The following is a 27035-nucleotide window of genomic DNA, read 5'->3' on the forward strand; positions in this document are numbered from 1 at the left end:
AACTCGAACTTTTTGTATTTATCGAGCCAAAGATCGAAAAGGTTTTTTATTAATATTCGATATTGGGCATAAATGGCAGTTTCCGGTTCAAAATATATTGTAAAATCTTCCATGCCGCCCCCAATGCTGGCACTAGCATTCAACCCAAAGAACCAGAAACCTGCTACAAAGAAAAGAAGGCAAGTATCTGTTATGGCATGCAAGGAAACCATCATAGAGATTAGTTCTGTGTTGTTCATCTTGGGATAAACGAGATGGCAGAGGCAAACGGCAAGAAAGACTTCGTTTATAAATTCCAAAAGTCGTTTTAACCGTTGTCATTGTAACAAGTTGATCTGTACCTGGATGAAGTTCGATGAAACGGCCAAGTTTCCATTCGTTCGGTGGAAGTTGATCGTCCTTTATGACGACTATGTCACCCATTGATATGTTGGCTGTTTCATGACACCATTTGGGACGAGCTTGTAGATAAGAGAGCCAATCGTTGCTCCAATATTTCCAAAACTGTCGAAGAATTCGTTGGCCCTAAAGAAAGTCCTTGACGATTCTTAGACTTGAGGAACTGCTGCGACTATGCGGTCAAAAGGCACAGTGGGCGTGAGCTTAGGGAAGCTTCTATCTGGGTTACAACTGTTGACAATTGCTCGTACGTTATAAGAATTCCACTGAATGTGGAAGATTGAAGTGCAATTGTATGTTTCGCTTGGCAAGCTCAGGAACAATGCTGTTTGCTACTTCCTGTTTAAAATGCTGTGCCAAGTTTTCAAGACTTTGTCTGCACCAACAAAATTAGTTCCGCAATCGATGTGTTCGCAGAGTCCTTGACGACCAATGAAGCGCTGCAGTTCCCAAAAGAAATGTTCTGTAGATAAGCCAGTCACTGCTTCCAGATGAATGGCCTTTGTTGCAAGGCATATAAAAATTGCAATATAGGCCTCGTAGGTTGTGTGCCCTCGAACTGCTCCAGAAAGTTCTATGCTAGGGATTGTCCAAGGCTTTGTAGGTGAAACGCGGCTACGAGCTGTCAGCAAATGCGAAATCACCAATCCATTCTTGTTTTCCACGCGAAGGTATGCACAACCACCGTAGGCCAACGATTATCCGTCGCACAATATATGCAGCTGAATTGACATAATCTGCGATGAATCGATTCCCAGCCACCGTGGCACTCTGATACTCTCTACGTTGGGTAAAGTGACGATATAGCTTTGCCAGTGCTCTTGAAGTGCCTGTGGTACGTCTTTATCCCTACTCAGCGTAAGATGGCAATAAGTTGATCACGAATGGCAATGGCTCCAGAGATAGTAAAATCTCCAGTTTATATGTCATCCACATAAACGTCATGTTTGATAACGTGTGCACTAAGAGGATAGCAATCACGTTCATCATCTGCAAGCTGATGCATCACTGGTATAGCTGTGTACTGAGACGTAAGTGATTTTAAAACATATGATGTGTCGATGTGTGTGCTGAATTGTCGGTCGGTACACGAGCTATGTCTGAATTGGGTTATCCATTTACTATACATCTATTCTTAGAGTTGTAATTGACTCCGTTGATCTCTGCCGAAATTGGATGACGTTTCAAGCCAAGAGATTGTAGGACATGCTCTGTACTGAGAGTTTCTTTAGATACATTATCTATTAGCGCTCTTCCTATGGATGACTGCCCAGTTTCGTCATTATGTATTTTGACCAAAGCCATTGCCAAAAGTACAGTGCGAACTAACTGAGATGAAGGCTTGGTCACTGCCGATATGAGTTGCGTTGTGTTTGTGACCACTGCCTGATCTGAAGTACTAGTTTGTAGCTTTTGCGGAACAGCTATGTAGTCTGGTTTGTTGGTTGGAAAATGCAAAAGCTTGTGATATCGTTGTCCACATTGTTGACAGTTTCGTTTGCTGCCACATTTCGATTTTGTATGTGCGGAATCAAGACAATTAAAACATACCTTGGTGCGTTCAGCAATAGATTTTCGAGTGAAACAATGCTTTGCGAGAAAGTCAGGACAACGACGCAGCACATGACAGCTGTCGCTGCAATTCACACACCGATGGGAAGCCATGTTGTTTGTGGTTGTATGAAAACTATTTGGTTTCTGAAACGCATTACCTGAATAGTTTTTGGATGTACGTTGCTAAGTTGTTGAAGCCGCTTGACGTGGTTATTGGCTGATGGACCGATTCTCAATAATATCGATGCTGATCAGGCGATTATTGAGAAACTGCTTCATCGTACTAAATATAGGAAAGTTAGATGAGCTACCAAGAAAGTGCTCCCATGCTTATAGAGTTGTTGAAGGAAGTTTAGTCACAAGTTGATGTACCATCCAATGATCGCAAGACTTCATTTCGATATTGAGAAGTTTTAATTCATTGATGCATACATTTCTAACATCTTGAGATCTTGTTCATCTGATGCATGAACAATCAGAAAATAAGATGTTTCGTTGTTGGTATCGGTTAAGTCCATTTGGTGGATATCGCAACCTTAGGCAAGGCTTGCCTAAGGAAATGGAATGTGTATAAGTTGTGCAAATGAGTCGTAAAATACTGGCCACTCTATAAATTTCAAGAAAAGGTAGGTACAGGCAACTTTGGCAGTTGTACGCTAGACGACGGATATGTTTGCTTGATCGAAGTTTGAATTTGCATGTTAGAAAGTTAATTTGCCATTTCTACATTGGAGAGAATGACTGTTCATAAGCTTCCAAAATTTCACAATATATGTTAGTATGGTTGTCATTAAATGACATTAGAAAATCTCGATGTACTTGTTTGAGTTCAGCAGCATATTCATCTAACCTTTTTAGAGAGTATATATACATGGTGCGTTACAAAGTAAACAGGACTTTTTGAATCTAGCGCCCCCTGGTGGTGCTATCTATATGTCGACTGGTGCGTTAGAATCTGCTATCTTTATCGATTGTCCAGTGAGAATTTCATGACATTTCATCGATTGGAAGGGAAGTTATTACGTTTTAAGTGTCAGTATGTTTGTGTTATCGGTGCGAAAATGAGCTTCGAACAAAGAGCCAACATTAAATTTTGTTTTAAAATTGGTAAAACTTTTACCGTAACGTTTCAATTGATGGAACAAGTTTATGGCGATGAGTGCCTATCCCGTAGCAGAGTGCACGAGTGGTTTCAGCGTTTTCAAAGTGGTCGTGAGGACATAAATGACGATCAACATGTGGGCCAATTAAAATTCGTGATCACCGAAAATTCTATCGAAACTGTGCGTGAATTCATCCAAATCAGCCGAAATTATCATTGAAAATGATGGAAATGGAATTGAACATCTCCAAAACATCGATTTATCGCATTTTGACCGAATATTTGGGCTTACGAATGGTGTGTGCACGGTTTGTTCCGCACAAATTGACTGACGACCAAATATTGCTCAGAATCGATCGACGCTTGTGACCGATTATTTGACCAAAAATCACATTTTAACCATTAACCACTCGCCGTATTCACCTGATATGGCACCGTGCGACTTCTACCTTTTCGGAAAAATGCATTTGCCCATGAAAGGAAAGCGTTATGCAGACGTAGAGGCCATTCAAAAGGCTTGTACCGGCATACTGGCGGCCATATCGGCCAACGAGCTAAAACTCTCGTTCGACATGCTTTTGGATTGTGCAAAAAGCTCTATTGAAGCAGAAGCAGAGTATTTTGAATAAAATAAATTGATTTTGCCGAAAAAACCATTTGTTCTGTTTTTTTATACTCTGTACATGAAATGTACAGAAGTATATTAGGTTTGCGGGAGCTGAAAATTGTAACAGGCATAAGGAGGCGTGGTAGACCCCACAAAGTATATATATTCTTGATCAGCATGACGAGACAAGTCGATCTAGCCCTGTCTGTCTGTCCGTCCGTATGAACACATGGATCTCAGAGACTATAAGAGATAGAGACACCAAATTTTCCACAAAGATGCCTTATGTGTGTATTCTATACGAGTTTGTTTTATTTTTTTTATTTTCCCCCCACTTCCCCCCTATGGGGGTTTTCCCGATTTTCCATTCGTATAATCGCCTATATCTAAGAGACTATAAGACCTACGGACACCAAATTTTAGTCCAAGATGCCTTATGAGAATACGCAGAAAATGTGCTGCCCAAGCGCTGCCCGCGGCTGTTGTTGATGTTGCTGTTTGGTTGACTGCGAAAATGCTTACAAAGACACAAATAGACGCGCATAAACATTCATACACTCACATAGACGCAATTGCTTTGTATATGTGCAATTATACACCCTTTACGTGAGTTCGAATACCAAAAGAGGTAAAATCGATCAAATTTTTTTTTGTTAATTCTTTTACTTTTTTAATTTCTATAATTATTCTAAACATACATATGTACAGAGTATTTCAAAGTCGGGACACCCGACTTTAGTTTTTATACTCTGTACATGAAATGTACAAGAGTATATTAGGTTTGCGGGAGCTGAAAAATGTAACAGGCAGAAGAAGGCGTGGCAGACCCCACAAAGTATATATATTCTTGATCAGCATGACGAGACGAGTCGATCTAGCCCTGTCTGTCTGTCTGTCCGTCTGTCCGTCCGTATGAACACCTGGATCTCAGAGACTATAAGAGATAGAGACAGCAAATTTTGCACAAATATGCCTTATGTGTGTATTCTATACGAGTTTGTTTTATTTTTTTGATTTTCCCCCCACTTCCCCCCTATGGGGGTTTTCCCGATTTTCCATTCGTATAATCGCCTATATCTAAGAGACTATAAGACCTACGGACACCAAATTTTAGTCCAAGATGCCTTATGAGAATACGCAGAAAATGTGCTGCCCAAGCGCTGCCCGCAGCTGTTGCTGATGTTGCTGTTTGGTTGACTGCGAAAATGCTTACAAAGACACAAATAGACGCGCATAAACATTCATACACTCACATAGACGCAATTGCTTTGTATATGTGCAATTATACACCCTTTACGTGAGTTCGAATACCAAAAGAGGTAAAATCGATCAAATTTTTTATACTCTGTACATGAAATGTACAAGAGTATATTAGGTTTGCGGGAGCTGAAAAATGTAACAGGCAGAAGGAGGCGTGGCAGACCCCACAAAGTATATATATTCTTGATCAGCATGACGAGACGAGTCGATCTAGCCCTGTCTGTCTGTCTGTCCGTCTGTCCGTCCGTATGAACACCTGGATCTCAGAGACTATAAGAGATAGAGACACCAAATTTTCCACAAAGATGCCTTATGTGTGTATTCTATACGAGTTTGTTTTATTTTTTTTATTTTCCCCCCACTTCCCCCCTATGGGGGTTTTCCCGATTTTCCATTCGTATAATCGCCTATATCTCGGAGACTATAAGACCTAGGAACACCAAATTTTAGTCCCAGATGCCTTATGTGAATACGCAGAAAATGTATATTTTGGAATTCCCCTCCCTCCCCCCTCTACCCCGCAAATCGTAACTCCCGTAATTCTTGGAATTTCGAAATTTGGAAATACCCCCAGGTGGTTATTATGTGTCCGTATGCCAAATTTCATTATGATAGACCGATTAAACAAGAAGTTATAGCCATAAATATATTTGCTGATGCAGCGCTGCTGCAGCGCTGCTCAAGCGCTGCCCGCGGCTGTTGTTGATGTTGCTGTTTGGTTGACTGCGAAAATGCTTACACATACACGAATAGATGCGCATAGGCATACATACACTCACACAGACGCAATTGCTATGTAAATGTTCAAATATACACCCTTTACGTGAGTTCGAATACCGAGAGAGGTAAAATCGATCAAATTTTTATACCCTGTACCCGTAGGGTAAAAAGGGTATATTAGGTTTGTGCAAAGTATGTAACATGCAGAAGGAAGCATCTCCGACCCCATAAAGTATATATATTCTGAATCAGCATGACGAGAGAAATCGATCTAGACATGTCCGTCCGTCCGTCTGTCCGTCTGTCCGTCCGTCTGGATGAACGCGAGGATCTCAGAAACTATAAAAGCTAGAATAACCAAAGTTGGCATCCAGATTCTCCTAGGTCCGAGAAAGGACGAGTTTATTTTTTTTTTTGGAATTTTCCCCCCCTTCCCCCGCTACAGAATTTCGTCAATAGCGTCCACATTTCAAATGCTACCTAAACCAAACTTTGCACACATAATTTATATATAATTGTCTACTGTTGTTCAAAATTTTATTCAATTCGGTCAATTCTAAGAAAAATTATTAGCCAAACAAATTCTCGCCAGTACAACCTCCCCAAACTGCAGCAACAAGTTCGCTCTTCTTCTTCCTCTTTTTGCTACTGCTATGGGCGCATATAACTCAGTGACGGAAGTTTACCTGGGTACAGGGTATTACACTGTCGGGCTTGCTCGACTGTAGCGTTCTCTCTTGTTTTTGTTTATTTTCTTAATTTTTTTTAATTTCTATATTTATTCTAAACATATGTACAGAGTATTTCAAAGTCGGGACACCCGACTTTAGCTTTTTTACTTGTTTTACTTACTTACTGATATCCCGTTATTTCTTGCTGTGTGATTCGCCGAGAGCATTTGTGCGTTATCATTTATATGTATGTATGTCTGTCGCCGAGCAACCGATGTCGCCGCTTTGTAAGAATGTATGATGATGTACACCAAAGCAATTTTGTTCGATCGTAGAATGTTTGTATGTGTGAAGTTCGTAAGACTGGGGATTTCCGCACGTCCTTAAGTGTATTTATTGAGACTGGCCTCCTATATGTGTATGTTCTATTGGGACTGGGGATTGCCGCACGTCTCCATTATGTGTATGTTCAGACTAGGGATTGCCGCACATCTGTATGTATTACACCAGCAATCTTGAAATTGTGAAATAACGGATCCCCTCATAGGCCACCATAAAATGTTGTGTCGTTACTCGTTTGTAGCGGCAACGATGAGCAAACTGCCTTTAACTGATCAGGGGTGTAACGTTATATCGTTTTATTGTAATTTCAAAGCCTAACCTACATTGTAATTCACGGAATTTATATCTAATTGTTCCGGCACACACATAAAGCGTCTACTCGATTCGGTCGCACACTTCGAACTCTTCCGTGCACACACCACACGTCCAATCACTTCGGTTGCTCAACTCGAACTTTTTGTATTTATCGAGCCAAAGATCGAAAAGGTTTTTATTAATTTTCGATATTGGGCATCCTTCGTCGGCCAAAGACCAGGGCTACGATAAATGGCAGCTGCCGGTTAAAAATAGATTGTAAAATCTTCCAGTCGGCCTGGCCCAATCTTCACATCATTCTATTCTCACATCATCGTCGATGCTTCTGTCACCATCCGTGTGAAAGGCATGCTCTTGGACCTCGCATACAGAAAGATCTACTATTACGGTATATTCATTGGTCTGACCACCACAGTGCTCATCAAATAGAACATCTCGTTTCTCGACAATCGTCCTCGCCTCTGGGTCGTACAATCGATAGCCATTTGCTGCTACCGAATACCCAAACATTCGGTATTCATGCCCTTTGGTTTAAATTTGCGACGGAACCGAAAAATGAATGGCTAAAACAGGGCTTCTTCCCAGTCATCCCACTCTTCCATTGAAATCAGGTTGTGCAGGTCACTGGTACGTGACCGTTGTGAACGTTATGTTGTAGAACTCGCCTCCATTGTTGGTTCAAATATATTTGAGCTTTTTATCTGTTTGCCGTTCAACCAAGTTTTTGAATTCGATGAACTTATTGAACACTTCAACTTTCTTGCGCAAAAAGTAAACAAATACATATATGCCTAGACTAGTCATAGATGAAGGTTAGAAAGTATTTGGATCCAGCAAATGACATTATGTCAAATGGGCCCCATACATCTGCATGAACCACCGGTTAGTGCTTACCTTTGGAAACGGCTGTACATGTATTTTACTTAGAATACCACCAATAGCACGAATTAGCTCTTTCAGGCTCATTCAGACAAATTTTAGTCCAAGATGCCTTATGTGAATACGCAGAAAATATTTTGGAATTTCCCTCCCTTCCCCCTCTCCACTACAATTAGTGATTTTCCATTATTCCCGTGTTTCTTGGAATTTTTTATTGAAATTCGTTAGTTAGTTAGTGATTATGTGTCCGTATGCCAAGTTTCACTATGATAAACTGATAACAAGAAGTTATAGCCATAAATATATTTGCTGCCCAAGCGCTGCCCGCAGCTGTTGTTGATGCTGGTTGATGATTTGGTTGACTGCTAACATGTTTACACAGACACGAATAGATGCGCATAGGCATACATACACTCACACAGATGCAATTGCTATGTAAATGTGCAATTATACACCCTTTACGTGAGTTAAAATACCGAGAAAGGTAAAATCGATCGAAAAATTTTTTTTTTTAATTCTCTTAATTTTTTTAATTTCTATAATTATTCTAAACTAATATGTACAGAGTATTTCAAAGTCGGGATACCCGACTTTAGCTTTTTTACTTGTTTTTTTGTTTATTATTATATTATTAAATATGATTTTTATGATAATTTGCAGGAAGGAAGCATTGGTCACGATTTCGTCATTAAGCCTCTGCTACATAATATTAGCTCCAACAATGAGGTGCTTCACCATATCGTTTACAAACGTGAAGTAGATGATTTAGCCAATGAAATGAGTGATTTTGGTAAGTTAACAAAATAGCTTGGATTATTTTAGTACAATGTTATATATGGGTGAAATGGGTTTTCAATAGACGGGACAGGGCTTCGACCGATGTTTCCCCACTTTATAAGCCTAACTAATGGAATGTTGGAATGTTGTTGTATGCATGCTTTATGGAATTACTCAATTTTACAAGAAGTTATATACCTAGCCACAGGGTCCTTTGTAAGGAGGAACTGGATGCCAAGATTGGTTATACTCTCTATGAATGTGAATTTGGGTCAAATAATCGGTCACAAGCGTCGATCGATTCTGAGCAATTTTTGGTCGTCAGTCAATTTGTGCGGAACAAACCCAAATGTTCGGTCAAAATGCGATAAATCGATGTTTTGGAGATGTTCAATTCCATTTCCATCAATTTCAATGATGATTTCGGCTGATTTTTGATGAATTCACGCACAGTTTCGATAGAATTTTCGGTGATCACGAATTTTAATTGGCCCACATGTTGATCGTCATTTATGTCCTCACGACCACTTTGAAAACGCTGAAACCACTCGTGCACTCTGCTACGGGATAGGCACTCATCGCCATAAACTTGTTCCATCAATTGAAACGTTTCGGTAAATGTTTTACCAATTTTAAAACAAAATTTAATGTTGGCTCTTTGTTCGAAGCTCATTCTCGCACCGATAACACAAACATACTGACACTTAAAACGCAATAACTTCCCTTCCAATCGATGAAATGTCATGAAATTCTCACTGGACAATCGATAAAGATAGCAGATTCTAACGCACCAGTCGACATATAGACATATAGATAGCACCATCAGGGGGCGCTAGATTCAAAAAGTCCTGTTTACTTTGAAACTCACTTTGTATTTTCTATAATCCTTGTGTTCATACAGACGGACATGGCTATAACGACTCGTCTTGTCGTACTGATCAAGAATATCTATATTTTCTGTGGTCTGCCACGCCTCCTTCTCCTTGTTTCATTTTTCATTTCCTGAAAACCAAATATACTCTTGTACATTTCATGTACAGAGCATAAAAATGTGGAAGAGGGTATTTAAGAATTGAGCCCGCTTGACTCTAGTATTACTTTCTTCTTTTAAAACGAAGAAGTCCACTGTTAAACCCAGAATATATGATATATATGATATTTCTCTGTCGACACTCTCTAAAGTTTCTAAAGAGTTCCTAAACAGCAAAGTACTTTGGTACGATTGGAGATCTAGGACATAAAGTACAATAAATACTATGTATGGTTATATGTACATACATATGTATGTATATTTATGTATATACTTGTAGTATGATAGGGATACATCAAGGCAAGTAATTTCTAGAATTAAAAGCTGTACAATTTGGCAAAGTTATTTGGTCAATTTATGCAACTGCACAACATTTAAATGAGCATACACACATACATACATACGTATATCATAATTATTTCTTTATTCTTTAATGAAAAGTTACAAATATACAACGCAGTTTATCTTGTATTCTTTCTCAAAGTAAATATATAAACCAAGTTTTCCAGTTTTCTAAAACCACTTCTTGGTGCTCATCCACACTTTGAGAACTTTTTAACGCTTACCATTTGGGCTGTGCGTTGATTGCACCTTATCGTGACAGATTACGTTTGATCGATCTCCCTACCTTGCACCATCGAAGAACCTGGTGTAGTTTTTATTTACAAGCTACTGGCGGGAGAATTCTCTTCAGGCAACCTAATTCATCGTATAAGCTTCGTAGTTCCCTCTAGACCTTCAAAAATTTCCGGCCTCTACATCTTCTGCGCTGTACGTCAAATTTCGCCCTTTACTCTCCTTCTTCTGTGTTCAAATTATAATGAACTCTACCATTTAATTTCTTTTATACAATCCCCTAGTAACTTAAGCAGTAACATCCTTTTTTACTTAACTAATCATCATTAAATAAACTTGCACTAATGCAATACTAATCACTCGCTGTGAGTCGGGCACAGCGGCCTATTTCGGCGACTAAAATACCCCATTAAGATAAGTACTGTATTACTACATTTTTATACTCTGTACATGAAATGTACAGAAGTATATTAGGTTTGCGGGAGCTGAAAAATGTAACAGGCAGAAGGAGGCGTGGCAGACCCCACAAAGTATATATATTCTTGATCAGCATGATGAGACGAGTCGATCTAGCCCTGTCTGTCTGTCTGTCCGTCTGTCCGTCCGTATGAACACCTGGATCTCAGAGACTATAAGAGATAGAGACACCAAATTTTGCACAAATATGCCTTATGTGTGTATTCTATACGAGTTTGTTTTATTTTTTTGATTTTCCCCCCACTTCCCCCCTATGGGGGTTTTCCCGATTTTCCATTCGTATAATCGCCTATATCTCGGAGACTATAGGACCTAGGAACACCAAATTTTAGTCCAAGATGCCTTGTGTGAATACGCAGAAAATGTATATTGCGATTTTCTCTAACTCCAGTAATTCTTGTAATATTAATGAACGTGTGGCTTACGCCCTTGTGTGTTGGTAACCGTAAACAAATTTAAAATCGATCGAACAACATTAATAACACAAACTTTTCATTTGAAAAATAGTAAAGAAATATAATTATTATATTATTAAAATAATTCAGTGCCAAAGACAAATTTCAAACAAGTAAAAAAGCTAAAGTCGGGTGTCCCGACTTTGAAATACTCTGTACATATGTTTACAATAATCATAGAAAATAAAAAAAAAAAAAAAAAAAAGAATAAAAAAAATTGGATCGATTTAACCTCTCTCGGTATTCGAACTCACGTAAAGGGTGTATAATTGCACATTTACATAGCAATTGCGTCTGTGTGAGTGTATGTATGCCTATGCGCATCTATTCGTGTCTGTGTAAGCATTTTCGCAGTCAACCAAACAGCAACATCAACAACACCCGCGGGCAGCGCTTGAGCAGCGCTTGAGCAGCGCTGCAGCAGCAAATATATTTATGGCTATAACTTCTTGTTAAATCGGTTTATCATAATGAAACTTGGCATACGGACACATAATTACTAACTGGGGGTATTTGCAAAAAATTAGTTCGAAATTCCAAGAATTACGGGAATTAGAGAAAATCGCATTTGCGGGGGAGAGGGGGGAGGGAGGGAAATTCCAAAATATACATTTTCTGCGTATTCACACAAGGCACCTTGGACTAAAATTTGGTGTTCTTAGGTCTTATGGTCTTCGAGATATAGGCGATTATACGAATGGAAAATCGGGAAAACCCCCATAGGGGGGAAGTGGGGGGGGAAAATCAAAAAAATAAAACAAACTCGTATAGAATACACACATAACGCATCTTCGTGCAAAATTTGGTGTCTCTATCTCTTATAGTCTCTGAGATCCAGGTGTTCATACGGACGGACAGACGGACAGACGGAGAGACAGACAGACAGGGCTAGATCGACTCGTCTTGTCACGCTGATCAAGAATATATATACTTTGTGGGGTCTGCCACGCCTCCTTCTGCCTGTTACATTTTTCAGCTCCCGCAAACCTAATATACTCTTGTACATTTCATGTACAGAGTATAAAAACCGAGTATGCAGGACACCCGACTTTAGCTTTTTTACTTGTTTTGTAATATTTTATAAAAAAAACTAAATTTGAAGTTGATCGGTGGAAAACTGAAGAATTTTCAAACAAACTTTGGAGATAGTTTTCCCTCCTTTGGAGATCCAACAAGTAAAAGAGCTAAAATCCCGATTTTGAAATACTCTTTACATATGTTTAGAATAATTATAGAAATTTAAAAAAAAATTTTGATTGATTTTACCTCGCTCGATGTTCAAATTCACGTAAAGGGAGTATAATTGCACATATACATATACAATTGCGTCTATGTGAATGTATGTATGTGTATGCGCGTCTATTCGTGTCTGTGTTCGCATGTTTGCAGTCAACCAGCACCAGCACCAACAACAGCTGCGGGCAGCGCTTGGGCAGCAAATATATTTATGGCTATAACATATTGTTAAATCGGCTATAACTTCTTGTTAAATCGGTCTATCATAATGAAACTTGGCATCGGACACATAATCACTAACTGGGGGTATTTGCAAAATTTGAGTTCGAAATTCCAAGAATCACGGGTTGTGGTGGAGAGGGGGGAGGGAGATAAAAAAAATCGATTACCGTTAGAGAGAGCATGGGAAGAGATAATAAACAACAACCCTTTCCTTGCAATATTTACAGTTATATTAAAATATTGTTTTCTGCATGGTGCATAACTATAGCTGCACTACTTAGATTCTCATTCTTTTTTTGGCTGGCGACAGTTTGTTCTGTAAGGATATTATTGGGCACTTTTTTCTTTAAATTAAATAAAAATGGCAAGAGGATCACTTCTTTCTGATATTGATCAAGATGCCTTCTGTGAATACGCAAAAAATGTGTATTTTGGAATTTCTCTCCCTCTCCCTAGCAAATCGAAATAGAGGAGTTTTCCTGTAAAAAAATGTTGGGGCACAAAAGGAAACCGCGTCAACAGCCCACAGCCCAAGAGCTACAAAGCTGAAATTTGGGCTCAAGTATCCTATAAAAAATTCGAGTTCCAAAGGGGAGACAATAGGTTCCAAAGTTTGTATGAAAAATCTGCATTCGACTTCAAACTTAGTTTGTATACTCTCCGAATAATTCCAAGAAAAACTGTATACTTGGTTTTTTGAAGTTTTTATACTCTGTACATGAAATGTACAGGAGTATATTAGGGTTGCGCGAGCTGAAAAATGTAACAGGCAGAAGGAGGCGTGGCATACACCACAAAGTATATATATTCTTGATCAGCATGACAAGACGAGTCGATCTAGCCTAGCCCTGTCTGTCTATCTATCTGTCTGGCTGTCCGAATGAACACCTGGATCTCAGAGACTATAAGAGCTAGAGACACCAAATTTGATGCCAAGATGCCTTATATGAATACGCAGAAAGTGTGTATTTCTTGCATCCGCCCACGCACCAGCAAATAGTTATTTTCCTTAACTCTCGTAATTCTTGAAATTTTTGACTGAAATTTGGCAAATACCTTCAAATGGTGATTATGTGTTCGTATGTCAAGTTGGCAAAACGGGCAGCTGTAATGTAATAAACAAAAAAAATTTGAATGCGAATAATTATATACCTTTTTTTCAGAATATGGAGTCCTAACTACTTTAAGTTCGGAATCGTGAAACAAAATAATTTAGGATTTCTTTATCTCCCTTAACTTCCTTTCAATAATTGCTCTGATGTGAGCTTGCAAAAACTGAGCTTCTATTCAACTGAGAAACATCCGAATTCTTTTTAGAAAATTAACTAAGCTTGTTAATATAAATTGAGACTAGCTCCCATTATAAAAACAAGAAAGGAATGCTAAAGGCAGGCTGAACTCTTAAATACCCTGTACCACCCCACAAAAAAATAAATTAATTAAATTAATTAAATAAAAATTACGTAATTAATTAAATAAATTAAATATAAAATATTCCATACATACATACATACATTTACATTTACATCAGAATCTATGTGTGTTTGTGCACTTGTACATATGTATGTATGTATGTGTGTGTGCATTGAGCCTGGTTATATGGCTATAACTTTCTTTCTGATCAACCCATCAAATGAAACTTATTATACGGATATATAATCACTATCTGGATGTGTTTACCAAGTTTTAGTTCAAAATTCCAAGAAATACGGGAGCTATAGAAAATAGGAGGGAGTGGGGGGTGCATCGGGAAAAATGAACAAACTCGTCCTTTCTCGGGCTCAGGAGAATCTGTATACCAAGTTTGGTTATTCTAGCTCTTATACTTTCTGAGATCCTTGCGTTCATACAGACAGACAGACGGACATGGCTATATCGACTCGGTTTGTCATGCTGATGAAGAATATATATACATTATCTACCACGCCTCCTTCTGTGTGTTCCATGTGCACTCGCACAAAACTAATATACCCTTGTACCCTTTGGGTACAGGGTATAATTACATATATTTGAAAAGCACCAAATTTTACTCTCGACCGTTTGAATGCCCTTTTTATACCCTGTACCCGTAGGGTAAAAAGGGTATATTAGGTTTGTGCAAAGTATGTAACATACAGAAGGAAGCATCTCCGACCCCATAAAGTATATATATTCTGAATCAGCATGACGAGAGAAATCGATCTAGACATGTCCGTCCGTCTGTCCGTCTGGATGAACGCAACGATCTCAGAAACTATAAATGCTAGAATAACCAAAGTTGCCATCCAGATTCTCCTAGGTCCGAGAAAGGACGAGTTTATTTTATTTTTTTTAATTTTCCCCCCCTTCCCCCGCCACAGAATTTCGTCAATAGCGTCCACATTTCAAATGCTACCTAAACCAAACTTTGCACACATCATTTATATATAATTGTCTACTGTTGTTCAAAATTTTGTTCAATTCGGTCAATTCTAAGAAAAGTTAGTTCAAGAGCGAACTTGTTGCTTAAGTTTGGGGGGGTTGTACTGGCGAGAATTTGTTTCGCTAATAACTTTTCCTTGCGTTCATCCAGACGGACAGACGGACGGACATGTCTAGATCGATTTCTCTCGTCATGCTGATTCAGAATATATATACTTTATGGGGTCGGAGATGCTTCCTTCTGCATGTTACATACTTTGCACAAACCTAATATGCCTTTTACCCTACGGGTACAGGGTATAAAAAAATGTTCAAACTGTTAAATTGTTATTCACTATTTATCTTTTGTTCATATCCAAAGGAAAATTTTATATTAAAACCTGCGGTACGAGTAACAACTAAATTTCTTGTGTATTTCTTCTTTACAGCCTACATGGAACCCGACGATGTGTTGACAAGCGGAAAAATAGACCGGCTGCAGCATCGTAAGAAACGTACTACAACCGAGCGTAATCGCGACAATTTCAAAACTTACGACAATTTAAGCAAAAGTGCTGGGGCTGCAGTTGATTCCGATTCTCAAACAGCAGGTTTACATAATAGGGCCAGACGTCAAGCTCCTTATATTATTTATCCAGAAGTTCTGGTGATTGTTGACTACGATGGCTATCGGTTGCATGGTGGTGATAATTTGCAAGTACGTTCTTCAAATAATAAATATTATGTAATATTTTGGTCAACGTTAAATAATTATAAAAATAGTTTATATTTTAGACATACAAAAGTGGAATGAAGATGAAATATTACTATATATGGGCAACATGAAATTGTAATATTTTGGGAAGAGTCCGCTAACTTTCTAGAGTTGTAGAGTAACAAAAATTTTTGGATTGCGTTTTTAATGAAAACAAGTAAAATAGCTAAAGTCGGGTGTCCCGACTTTGAAATACTCTGTACATATGTTTACATATATACATACATACATACATGTACATATGTTACAATAATAAAGGGTGTATAATTGCACATATACAAAGCAATTGCGTCAATGTGAGTGTATGTATGTTTATGCGCGTCTATTCGTGTCTGTGTAAGCATTTTCGCAGTCAACCAAACAGCAACATCAACAACACCCGCGGGCAGCGCTTGGGCAGCGCTTGAGCAGCGCTGCAGCAGCAAATATTTTTATGGCTATAACTTCTTGTTAAATCGGTGTAAATCTTGGCGTACAGACACATAATTACTAACTGGGGGTATTTACAAAATTTTAGTTCGAAATTCCAAGAATTACGGGAGTTAGAGAAAATCGCAATTTGCGGGGGAGAGGGGGGAGGGAGGGAAATTCCAAAATACACATTTTCTGGGTATTCACAAAAGGCATCTGGGACTAAAATTTGGTCTCCGTACGTCTTATAGTCTCTTAGATATAGGGGATTATACAAATGGAAAATCGGGAAAACCCCCATAGGGAGGAAGTGGGGGGGAAAATGAAAAAAATAAAACAAACTTGCACAGCGTACACATATAACGCATCTTTGTGCCATTTGGTGTCTCTAGCTCTTATAGTCTCTGAGATCCAGGTGTTCATACAGACATACAGACGGACAGACAGACAGACAGGGCTAGATCGACTCGTCTCGTCATGCTGATCAAGAATATACATATATACTTTGTGGGGTCTGCCACGCCTCCTTCTGCCTGTTACATTTTTTAGCTCCCGCAAACCTAATATACTTCTGTACATTTCATGTACAGAGTATAAAAAGTGAAAAGTGAAAAAGTAAGGAAATTTTAATATTACAAACATTTTTTTATACCGGATAAACCTCATTGGGTATTCGGTCTAACGTAAATGGTTTAAAAGTGCACATTTACATAGGAATTGTGTCTATGTGCATCTATTCATGTTTATGTGTGGCTATGTATGCCTTGTATGTCTATGCAAAGCAGAAACAAAAACAACATCTGCGGGCAACGATTTGGCAGAGAGTACACTTAAAACAATAACTTCCTTTCAAATTGAGCTATTATAATGAAACTTGACGTACGGACTTTTTATACCCTGTACCCGTAGGGTAAAAAGGGTATATTAGGTTTGTGCAAAGTATGTAACATACAGAAGGAAGCATCTCCGACCCCATAAAGTATATATATTCTTGATCAGCATGACGAGAGAAATCGATCTAGACATGTCCGTCCGTCTGTCCGTCTGGATGAACGCGAGGATCTCAGAAACTATAAAAGCTAGAATAACCAAAGTTGGCATCCAGATTCTCCTAGGTCCGAGTAAGGAAGAAGTTTATTTTTTTTTTTTAATTTTCCCCCCCTTCCCCCGCCACAGAATTTCGTCAATAGCGTCCACATTTCAAATGCTACCTAAACCAAACTTTGCACACATAATTTATATATAATTGTCTACTGTTGTTTAATTCGGTCAATTCTAAGAAAAGTTATTAGCGAAACAAATTCTCGCCAGTACAACCTCCCCAAACTGCAGCAACAAGTTCGCTCTTCTTCTTCCTCTTTTTGCTGCTGCTATGGGCGCATATAACTCAGTGACGGAAGTTTACCTGGGTACAGGGTATTAACCTGTCGGGCTTGCTCGACTGTAGCGTTCTCTCTTGTTATTAGTAATTTGAGATATTTGCCAAATTTGGAATTTCAAGAATTACGATAGTTATGGTAAATAACTAATAGCGGGGGAGAGTAGGGACAGAAGGAAATTCCGAAATACATTTTTTTTGCGTATGCACACAATTCATCTTGTACTAAATTTGGGGTCTTAAGCTCTTACAGTCTCCGACGTATATTATACGAACGACGTATCCGAAATTCGTAGTGGAGGGGAAAGTCAAAAAAATAAAACAAACTTGCACAGCGTACACACATAAGGTATATTTTTGTGAAATTTGGTGTATATGAATAGCTTTTATAGCCTCTGAGATCCAGGTGATAATACAGACAGATGAACAGACAGATACTTATGTGTATTTCATGTACAGAGTATAAAAAGTGAAAAATGCTAAAATTCCAATAATTTAAGCTCCACTGAATACTACAAATAAACCAATTATGAAGAAGATTTTGTATTCGTTCATACAAACTTTTGAGCCTTTTTCTCTCTTAGGGGCCAAGATTTTCCAAAACCCCTTTGTCATCTAACATACACTTTGAAACGATACTTAAATCCAAATTCTTAGAGCTTACCATATGCGCAGTGTGGTGATCACCAATTAGTCAGTCAGTCAGGACAAACTGTTTTATATATGTATATATAGATGTACTACTATCGCAGTCCTAAAATATGTTCATAATTTTATTTATTGTTCATAGTCCATTTAATTCCATGGAATTGTGCTTTTTGATATTCACAGGTCAAACGCTACTTCATCTCGTTCTGGAATGGCGTTGATTTGCGTTATCGTCTGCTAAAAGGACCCAAAATACGAATAAGTATAGCCGGCATCATTATATCTCGCGTAAGTACTGGTGTTTCTTAGTTGTAAGTTAAAAAATAAATCCCATAAGCTTCAATGTCCATATCACCTGGAGTAATACACTTTTTGGCAAAACATTTCAGGGTCGCGATGCCACGCCCTATTTAGAACGCAATCGTGTAGGTCGCGATGCCATTGACTCAGCTGCAGCGCTAACCGATATGGGTAAATACTTGTTTCGTGAACGTCGTTTACCTGTGTACGATATCGCTGTGGCCATTACTAAGTGAGTATCAGCAAAAATATGGTTCGCTATAATGTTGCGGCATTTCTTCTTCCACGATAATCTTTTTTATTTCGTGCATTCTTATATTTTCTATGCTTTTTACCATCTATGGAAACATTTCCATTCAATAAATTCTTCAATCTCTATTCTTTACCTATTATGTCTACTTATAAACAGGTATGATATGTGTCGCAGGCGTAAAGGCGGCCGTTGCACCAAGGGCACAGCGGGTAAAGAACATTCCAACAATTTTTAGTACCAATAGTGGGAACATCCAAGCAACACGTATAAACACATACACAACACTTTATCATAGAAACACTGGATATCAGGGTTAAAATATTAACACCTTAGAGCTATGGGCAAAGGCGGGGCTTAACATACATTCATAAATATTTCGTTGTAATACTAAACTATATACTATATACATATGTATATAGTATATATCTTAATGTGTTGTATAGATTGCATAACATCATTATACACAAATAACTTATCTATAGAATATATACATACATACATATATACATGAATTTGCCACCAAACAGGATCAATCAGACATACTTACTTAATATTCATATGTGAACTAAATAAATACATGCATAAGGGGGTAGAGCGAGCAGTTTCAAGCTCAAGTGTTTGCTCATCTGGTACAAGAGTCTATATATTTATGTATAACAAAAGAGAACGGGCAAGCCCGACAGTAAAACAGCTGCGGGCAGAGCTACAAGCAGAGCACGGGCAGCAATTTTAGGAGGCGTGGTAGACCCCACAAAGTATATATATTCTTGATCAGCATAACAAGCTGAGTCGATATAGCCATGTCCGTCTGTGTGTCCGTCTGTCTGTCTGTATGAACGCAAGGATCTCAGAAAGTATAAGAGCTAGAACCAAACTTGGTATACAGATTCCTGATCCTCCTGAGACCGAGAAAGGACGAGTTTGTTAATTTTTTCTGATCCACCCCCCACTCCCCCCTATTAACGATTTTCAATAAATCCCGTAATTCTTGGAATTTTTAGCTAAAATTTGGTAGTTACATTAAGTTAGTGATTATATATCCGTATACCAAGTTTCATTATGATAGGGTGATCGAAAAGAATGTTATAGCCATATAACCAGGCCCAATGCACACATACATACATACAAGTATGTACAAGTACACCAACACGAATAGACACGATTCTGATGTAAATGTAAATGTATGTATGCATGTATGGAATATTTTATATTTAATTTAGTTAATTAATTTAGTTAATTAATTTAATTAATTAATTAAATTAATTTAATTTCTTTTTTGTGGGATGGTACAGGGTATTTAAGAGTTGAGCCTGCTCGACTTTAGCATTCCTTTCTTGTTTTTTCTATTATTTCCCCCCCTATGGGGGATTTTCGTTCGTATATATCTCGGAGACTATAGGGACACAAAATTTTAGTGAAATTTTATGTGAATACGCAGAAAATGTGTATTTTGGAATTTCCCTCCCTTCCCCCTCTCACCGCAATTCATGATTATCCATAACTCCCGTAATTCTTATGATTTTGAAAATTGGGAAATAAATTTGGCAAATACCTCCAGTAGGTGATTATGTGTCCGTCTACTAAGTTTCCTTATGATAGACCGATTTATCAGGAACTTAAAGCCATATATAATATTTGGCCAAATGTTGCATGCATACTCACACACACAGACACGAATAGACACGCATAGGCTTGCATGCACTCACATAGACACAATTCCTGTGTAAATGTCTAATTATACACCCTTAACTTGACTTCGAATACCAAGGGTAGCACTTTTTTTCTCTCTCTGATATTGTGCTTATTTCCAAGAAACAAAACAAGATAGAACGCTACAGTCGAGCAAGCCCGACAGTAAAATACCCTGTCCTCTCCACAAAAAAGGAAAATTTATGAAACAAAATTTAATTAATTAATTAAATAAAATATTAAATATTCAACACATTCATACATACATAATTTATGTACAATTACAATAGAAAAAATTTACATCAGAATCGTGTCTCTGCGTGTATGTATGTAACACATAGTTGAACCAAAGCAGCAAACGTATGTCCGTCCGTCTGCCTGTCTGTCCGTATGAACACCTGGATCTCAGTGACTATAAGAGCTAGACACACCAAATTTTGCACAATGGCCACTAATGTGTGTACGCTGAGCAAGTTTGTTTTATTTTTTTGATTAACCTACCCCCACCCCCCCCCACTTCCACCCTATGGGAGATTTCCCGATTTTCCATTCTTATAATCGCCTATATCTCAGACCCTATAAAAGCTAGGAACTCCGACATTTAGTCCCAGATGCCTTTTGTGAATACGCAGAAAATTTTGTATTTTGGAATTACCCTCCCTCTTTCCTCTCCCCCACAATCACTACTTTTCCATAAATTCCGCATTTCTTTGAATTTTTCATTAAAATTCGAAAGATACTTCCAGTTAGATTATTATGATTATCACTCCGTATGCCAAGTTTCAAAATGATAGGCCGATTTAACAGCAAGTTATTGCCATATATTTATACATACAGGGTGCGCCATCTTTTATGTCGGTATATAAACACTAAATATCTTTGAAAATAAACAACCAATTTTCAAGTATGAGATATTTTTATTTAATTTGGTTCTGTACAATTTCTTGAACTGAGGTTTTCAACACTGGTCTACTCAAGTCAATCGGTTCACTAATGACAAAGCCATTCAATATCTACACACCGAAGATGGCGCACCCAGTATATACCAAGCAGTGTCCGCAGTTTTTGTTGTTCTTACTGCTTTGCACTGGAACACGAGAAATACACAGACACACACAAACACTCACATACACGCATAATTATTCGATTGGCTTGAGGTTGGTTTGACTAGATTAGTTTCTTCTGCTAGTGAAACTGTAACGCTTGGCGAAATCTCTTTTGCTCGGCAGACATTTGCTCTTATGCTCTTAATTGTTTAAATAATCGTGATCGTCTGATAATTGGACACATGTAATATTTATTTTGATATCCAGGAATTGCAATAATGTGAGGGTCATCAATATTATAAGAACACTTACCTGCGTGGCGTCTAACTTTTTATATACATATTTTAATTTTGCTTTCATTTGCTCTTATGTTTATTTTCATATGTTGCATTGCCATTCGCCAAAACTTAGGTGTTTGAAAGCAACTCGATTCAAACAACAACCGTCATCTTTAGACCCCCACATACATATGTACTTTTTATATCTATACAATTAAATTATTCCAAGAAAGTGCAACATGCATTACTATTTTGAGAGTTTCACATAACCACCATATATTATTAGCGGAGCAGATAAGAGTCTTCTTTTCGTCATCAACTACTTCAATTCTTTAAACTTTTTACTATCATTGTAATGACCTATTTATGTATATATTTATATTTCCTGTCTACATATGTTTTAATTTCTTTTCGCAACCTATTTTCGATTTTATTTGTGACATGGTTACTACGATTACAAAACATATAAATAAAATCAAACAACATAATTATTTAAAAAACCTTTCGTCCGCAGACTTGATATGTGCCGTCGCACTTCTGCATATGGTGAATGTAATCGCGGTACTGCAGGTAAACATGAAAATAAATTGTTTGCAAGCCCGTAGCAAAAATATTAAATAAAATCAACATTAAGAAATATTTAAGACAAAACCCGTCGATGATATTTAAACTTTTATTTCAATACAAATACATGTACGTACTAGTAACCCCCGTGTCGTTACTATTTTCAGAATTTAAACCTAGCCTCTCTTACAAGTATTGTTAAAATAGTAATTTTGTTGTAGTTATGTATATTCAGTATGTGTAGTACGAGTATAGAAGTAGGTATAATCAACTTTTTTTTATGTATAATAACATATATTTATATATTGATTTTTTAATATTATAATTACTTTAAAATACATGCCACCTTAGCGCTTAGCTATATAACTCTTTTCTTGTTTATGCTCTGTACATGAAATGTAAAAGAAAATATTAGGTTTGCGGGAGCTGAAAAATTTAACAGGCAGAACAATACGAGTCGATCTACTTGTATGCCTGTCTGTCTGTCCGTCCGTCTGTCCTTATGAACATCTGGATCTCAGAGACTATAAGAAGTAGAGACACCAAACTTTGCACAAAGATGCGTTATGTGTGTACGCTGTGCAAGTTTGTTTTCTTTTTTTTGGTTTTCCCCCCACTTCCCCTTATGGGGGTGTAGAAGAAGTGAATCACTTCTTTCATTATAGCATTATACAAGTATAGCAGACCATTTTTTGCCTTGTTTAGGATAGCGTAAATGTAAGCTTTGAATATTAATTTGTAAAAGGGCCAAAATAATATCGTGAGGTACGCCAGAAGCTACATTAACAGGCTCAGAGATATTCGACCTAAGTAATTCTCTTTCTCTCATTTTTAAATGGTTATTCAACCGAATTCAGTAGATTTTATTGATACATCAATTTGAAGTTTGATTTATATTCGCATATATATTTTATACACATAAAAATGTTAATATAAGGGAAGTATAGTACATAAAATAGAAACCATCTAATCACAATTTTCTAATTGGACCTTTTAAAAACGGGTAAAGGACATGCACTAATTTAAGAAATTCGACACCATCACACAACAATACACCCTTCGAGCCAAAATCCTACAAGTAAATACAACTAATAATAGTATACCCATACATCCCACATATTTTCAATAATCTAATCAGTTGTGTGTTTCCACTCCATTTAAAATCCAATTACTTTTTATTAGGCTTTGCTTACGTCGGTGGCGCCTGCGTGGTAAATAAGCGATTGGAAAAGGTGAACAGTGTTGCAATCATTGAAGACACAGGCGGCTTTAGTGGCATCATTGTGGCAGCACACGAAGTAGGACATTTGTAAGTAATATGTATTCAATTAAATAATAGTGTAGTTTGGCTACAAATCGTCAAATATCATATACATTTTTCGTGTTCCAAAATGATCTCTGTTTCGTTTATATTTTATTTTTTATGAAGTTAAAGCACATATTTATTTGTAAGGAAAATTAAACTATATAAAATTGTAATATAGAAATACTATATACATATAAAAAAAAAAACAAAAACAAGAGAGAACGCTATAGTCGACAGTAAAATAGCCTGTACTCTCCACAAAATAAAAAAAAATTACAAAAAAAAATAATTACAAAAAAAATAATTAAATTATTAAAAAACAAGAAAGGAATACAAAAAAAAATATATTAAGAACATTTAATTAATTAATTAAATTAAATATAAAATATTCAATACATGCACACATTACATACATTTACATCAGAATGTATAATCATGCCAAAGCAGGAACAACAACAGCTGCGGGCAGAGCTTGGGCAGGGAATATATTTATAGCTATAACATCCTTCATAATTTACCTATCGTAATAATGGGAGGTATTTCCCAAATCTGAGTACAAAATTACGGGAGTTTTGGAAAAAACATCCTCGTCCTTTCTCGGACTTTCTTCTTGCGAATGTATGTAACATACAGAAGGAGGCGTGGTAGTATATATATTATTGATCACAATGACAAGTCGATATAGCCGTCTGTCCGTCCGTCCGTCTGTACGAACGCAAGCATTTCAGCAAGTACAAGAGCAAGAATATCCAAACTTGGTATCCAGATTCTCGTAAGTCCGAGAAAAGACGAGTTTGTGTTTTTTTTCTGATGCAACCCTCCCACCCCCCCCCCCCACTCCCCCGCAATTCGTGTTTATCCCATAATTCCCGTAACTTCCGTATCTCTTGGAATTGGAGAGGAATGGAGAGGGGGGGGGGGGGGATGCATCAGAAAAAAAACCAAACTCTGAATATCGAGTATGGTTATTCTTGCTTTTGTACATCCTGAGATCCTTGCGTTCATACAGACGGACGGACAGACGGACATGGCTATATCGGCTCGCATTGTCATCGTGATCAAGAATATATATACTTTGTGGGGTCTGCCACGCCTCCTTCTGGGTACAGGCTATAAAAATGTTTTTTTTTCATTTATTCCTTTTTGGTGGGAGGTACAGGCTATTTAAGAGTTGAGCCTGCTCGATTTTAGCATTCCATTCTTGTTCTAATTATACAAATGGACAATAGTATATGTATATACTTTGTATGGTCTGCCACACCTACGGTATTAAAGAAAAAATGTTCGTTAGAGAAAATTTTACATATTTCTATATTTCGAATTATTGTGTAAATAGTACCTAGAATAAACTAAATAAGTATTTAGTAATAAAAGCTTGTTTTGTTCACTTATTAATTCTTCATCATTTTCGTAGACTCGGAGCTGTGCATGATGGATCACCTCCACCAAGTTACCTAGGAGGGCCAGGTGCACAACGCTGCCGCTGGGAAGATGGTTACATTATGTCAGACTTGCGTCACACAGAGCGTGGCTTCAGATGGTCCCCGTGCACAGTGCAAAGTTTTCATCATTTTTTAAAGTAAGTGCAAGAATGTCTTATTTGATTGTTATTCTATAACTCACCTCTGCATAGCGGTGACACTGCCACTTGTTTGCACAATGCTCCTCATGAGGACAGTGCATTGGGACGCTCTTTGCCTGGAACTTTGCTGTCGCTGGACGCTCAATGCAGACGTGATCGAGGCACTTATGCGTGTTTCAAGGACGAGCGTGTATGCGCGCAACTTTTCTGTTTTGATGCACAGACAGGGTATTGTGTGGCATATCGGCCAGCTGCTGAGGGATCAGCTTGTGGTAATGGATATGTAAGTATATTTTGTTTTTGCAATAAATTAGCATTATAGACATTATAAGCAAACTTGGGATACTTTTTACCTTAAGAGTGATTTAGATGTTTTGTATTCAAGTTTAAACATATGTAAGGTTAGCTAGATTGTACAAATTAGCTAGAAACCAGTATTAAAACAAGATAGAACGCTACATGTTTATGTTCAGTTTTAACAGCATACATTTACATCACGTACCTATGCGTGTTTATATGCGTGTATGTATGCAACACAAAGTTGAACCAAAGCAGCAACAACAACAACAGCTGCGGGTAGCGCTGCCGGCAGAACTGCAGGCAGCGCATGAGCAGCGATTTTATTTATGGCTATAACTTTCTTCACAATTGACCTATCATGATGAAATTTGGCACACGGACACATTAGTACTAACTGGATGTACCTACTAAAATTGAGGCGTGGCAGACCCCACAAAATATATATATTCTTGATCAGGGTGACAAGCCGAGTCGATATAGCCATGTCCGTCTGTCCATCAGTCCTACTGTATGAGCGCAAGGATCTCAGAAGGTACAAGAGCTAGAATTACCAAACTTGGTATCCAGGTTCCCATAAATCCTAGGCAGGTCAAGTTTATTATACTCTGTACATGAAATGTACAAGAGTATATTAGGTTTGCGGGAGCTGAAAAATGTAACAGGCAGAAGGAGGCGTGGCAGACCCCACAAAGTATATATATTATTGATCAGCGTGACAAGACGAGTCGATCTAGCCCTGTCTGTCTGTCTGTCCGTCTGTCCGTCCGTATGAACACCTGGATCTCAGAGACTATAAGAGATAGAGACACCAAATTTTCCACAAAGATGCGTTATGTGTGTATTCTATACGAGTTTGTTTTATTTTTTTGATTTTCCCCCCCACTTCCCCCCTATGGGGGTTTTCCCGATTTTCCATTCGTATAATCGCCTATATCTCGGAGACTATAAGACCTAGGAACACCAAATTTTAGTCCCAGATGCCTTATGTGAATACGCAGAAAATGTATATTTTGGAATTCCCCTCCCTCCCCCCTCTCCCCCGCAACTGCGATTTTCTCTAACTCCCGTAATTCTTGGAATTTCGAACTAAAATTTTGCAAATACTCCCAGTTAGTAATTATGTGTCCTTATGCCAAGTTTCACTATGATAGACCGATTTGCCAAGAAGTTATAGCCATAAATATATTTGCTGCTGCAGCGCTGCTCAAGCGCTGCCCGCGGCTGTTGTTGATGTTGCTGTTTGGTTGACTGCGAAAATGCTTACACAGACACGAATAGATGCGCATAGGCATACATACACACACACAGACGCAATTGCTATGTAAATGTGCAATTATACACCCTTTACGTGAGTTCGAATACCGAGAGAGGTAAAATCGATCCAATTTTTTTTTCTTTTTTTTTTATACTCTGTACATGAAATGTACAAGAGTATATTAGGTTTGCGGGAGCTGAAAAATGTAACAGGCAGAAGGAGGCGTGGCAGACCCCACAAAGTATATAT

General features: G+C 37.8%; 1 protein-coding gene across 2 annotated transcripts in view; it reads left to right on the forward strand.

Moving 5' to 3' along the window:
- LOC115623455 (venom metalloproteinase 3) overlaps positions 1 to 27035 on the forward strand; it is a 63646-nt gene that overhangs the window by 24554 nt on the left and 12057 nt on the right. For both annotated transcript variants that reach the window (XM_030517815.1, XM_030517823.1), the window contains exons 5-12: positions 8510 to 8639; positions 15451 to 15719; positions 18397 to 18501; positions 18603 to 18745; positions 22294 to 22349; positions 23526 to 23652; positions 25064 to 25228; positions 25283 to 25514. In XM_030517815.1, the coding sequence (XP_030373675.1) occupies positions 8510 to 8639; positions 15451 to 15719; positions 18397 to 18501; positions 18603 to 18745; positions 22294 to 22349; positions 23526 to 23652; positions 25064 to 25228; positions 25283 to 25514 (1227 nt within the window). The remainder of the gene's footprint in view (positions 1 to 8509; positions 8640 to 15450; positions 15720 to 18396; positions 18502 to 18602; positions 18746 to 22293; positions 22350 to 23525; positions 23653 to 25063; positions 25229 to 25282; positions 25515 to 27035) is intronic.

This window comes from Scaptodrosophila lebanonensis, unplaced genomic scaffold, assembly GCF_003285725.1.
Source record: "Scaptodrosophila lebanonensis strain 11010-0011.00,11010-0021.00 unplaced genomic scaffold, SlebRS2 tig00000001-arrow-pilon, whole genome shotgun sequence".
NCBI classification, from domain to species: domain Eukaryota; kingdom Metazoa; phylum Arthropoda; class Insecta; order Diptera; family Drosophilidae; genus Scaptodrosophila; species Scaptodrosophila lebanonensis.